Source organism: Athene cunicularia, assembly GCF_003259725.1.
Source record: "Athene cunicularia isolate RWA chromosome 4 unlocalized genomic scaffold, athCun1 chr4_part1, whole genome shotgun sequence".
Classification (NCBI taxonomy): domain Eukaryota; kingdom Metazoa; phylum Chordata; class Aves; order Strigiformes; family Strigidae; genus Athene; species Athene cunicularia.
This window is the reverse complement of record NW_020799098.1, coordinates 28,065,203-28,067,421: the sequence shown is the minus strand read 5'-3', so window position 1 is coordinate 28,067,421 and position 2,219 is coordinate 28,065,203. Positions and strand designations below refer to the sequence as shown.

General features: G+C 57.4%; 1 protein-coding gene across 1 annotated transcript in view; it reads right to left on the bottom strand.

Annotated features, from left to right (window-relative positions):
• Positions 1-371: 371 nt before the first annotated feature.
• Positions 372-2,219, bottom strand: part of SLC10A4 (solute carrier family 10 member 4) — an 11,759-nt gene continuing 9,911 nt past the window's right edge. Inside the window, exons 2-3 of the mRNA XM_026846975.1 lie at positions 1,737-1,947; positions 372-1,086 (exon numbers count right to left, since the gene is read on the bottom strand). Of these exons, the coding sequence (XP_026702776.1) occupies positions 571-1,086; positions 1,737-1,947 (727 nt within the window). The 3' untranslated portion in view covers positions 372-570. The remainder of the gene's footprint in view (positions 1,087-1,736; positions 1,948-2,219) is intronic.

Sequence of the window (2,219 nt, the reverse complement as noted above, 5' to 3'; positions counted from 1 at the left end):
CGGCCGTGGCGGCCCCTTCCCATCCCTCGGGCCCGACGCCCCCCACCCCCCAGCACAGCTCCCCCGGTGAAGCAGGCAGCGCCCCAGTTGCCCCCGCGGGATTAATCAGTGGGGAACATGGGTTTGGTTCGGCTTCGCCATGTATTTGCGGTGAGAACAACGAGCACAAAGCTTTTACAGCGGGTGGGAGGCATGGAAATACACACGCACAAGACAGTTTGGTTTGCCTGTTCGTCCACACTGGCAACGCGTTGGCTTCACCTCAGCAAAACACTCGTCTCCTTTATCCTACCCAGTCCTGCAGCACTCAGGCAGGCAGGAGCCTCTTGGTGTGAAGATGTACAGTTACTGGTTTGCGTCGCAGTGATGCTTTTTCCTTTGCTGTTTTTTTTTTTTTCATACTTATTTTTGAGGAAATACAACTGTCACAGTAATAAGCACACATCACCTTGTACAATGGGAGCAGCTGGAGAAATGATGGAGGCCGGGCAGCTCTGCTTGTGCAGAGGCCTGGCTGCAAGCACAGCACACATCACACGTCCGTCCCCGGGTGTCACCACCTTATCTCGCCTAAAGCGCTGTCTGCGTCACCTCCACCTGAACAGAGTTGTGCTCTTCTGTGGTCACTGTGCCATACGAAGTATCAGCCACCTCCTCTTCTTTCAGTTTCCTGTAGGAAATATCTGTGTCTTCCTCTTCACCGAGCATATCTTGTTTGTAGCTGTCTCTCCCATACATCTTGTATACCAGCACAAAGAGTCCTGCTTCTGCTGACTGAAAGAGCGCATAAAGCAAGGGAAACATGTACATGCTCCCTATGAGCTCTGGGGGGAAAGTGAGTTTTAGGATGGCAGTGCAGAGCTGGACGTTTTGGCACCCTGTTTCCAAAGACACTGTTCTCCTGCAGTGTGGGGGCATTTTAAAGAGCGTGGCTAAGCCGTATCCCAAGGCGTACCCTGCTAGAGGCATCAGCACCGCAATGGCATAGACAGACGCAGGAATGTGTGCCATCAGATCTGGGCCCAGCATGGTCCCAGTCAGGATGAACAGGATCACCAGAGTCACCAAGAGGGACCACAGGGAAATCTGGCAACAGACATTGATAAACAACACAGGGATTATTAGTTTAAAAGGATAAGCACAGCAGGTAGAGGCTCAATAGTGAGGCTAAACTGCAAAACACGGTTGCACTGGCTTTCCCAGGTTTGCTTCTGGCTCAAGACTTTGGTGGTGCTTGACCATATCTTGGGAAAGGAAGGGGCTGAGATAGCCCTCCATCATTTTGCTTTGGGGTGACTTGCTGGGAAATTAGAGCGCCAGGGCTTGTGCTTCACTTTTCCTTTTGTAATTAAGCTAACAGGCATGTTTTAAGGAAGCATTTCCGTACCCGTCGCTTGGTTATGCCAGCCCTGGGTGCAGCAGGAGCAGGTAGAGAGCTCCGGGGGAGAGGATGCCAGGGAACGCTGGAGGGCCCCGGGGAGCTTCCCAGGGTGCAGTGCCACACTACCCTCCTTCCCGTGCGCCGGGGGGTAACCGGCCCTTTCCATCGCTTTCTGACTCTGTCTGACTGTTTTATTTCAAGACTGAAAGTCCTTATATTCCACCTAAAGTAGTGGAATATGCCAGTGTGAAGCTACGGTTGGTTTGGGGGGACCAGAACGTTTACTGCTGTCGCCCCCCCCCGCCCCAGTGCCATCCCCGGGCATCCCAGTGCCTCCCCCCCGGGCTGTGCCTACCTTAACAAGGAGGTCGGCGGCGCGGGGGTGCCGGTACCGGATGAGCACGCCCAGGCCGATGGGCAGCAGGGTACTGCCCAGCGTCAGGCTCACGGCCCCCAGGGGCAGCAGCTGCACCAGGGCTGTGTTGATCCAGTGGCGGCTGTAGATCCAGAGGCAGAGGGGCATGAGGAAGAGGGCCAGCAGCGTGGAGGAGGCCGTCATGATAATGCTGTGCCGGGGGAACCAAAGAGACACCGGATCACTGCCCGCCCGCCCCGGGGGCAGCCCCGGGATGCAGCAGCCCCCGCGGGATGGAGACTCTGCAGCCGGCCGGGGCGCGGGCAGGCAGGTTTTTTAGGGAAGGGGGCAGGAGGCATGTGCCGGGGTCCGTGTGAGACCCGCCCGCGCCGGGAGAGGCAGGAGAGCAGCGCTGGAGCGTTCCTGCCGCGCCCGTCCGTCCGTCCGGCCCCACCGCCGGCAGATGCCCAGCAAACCCGCCCC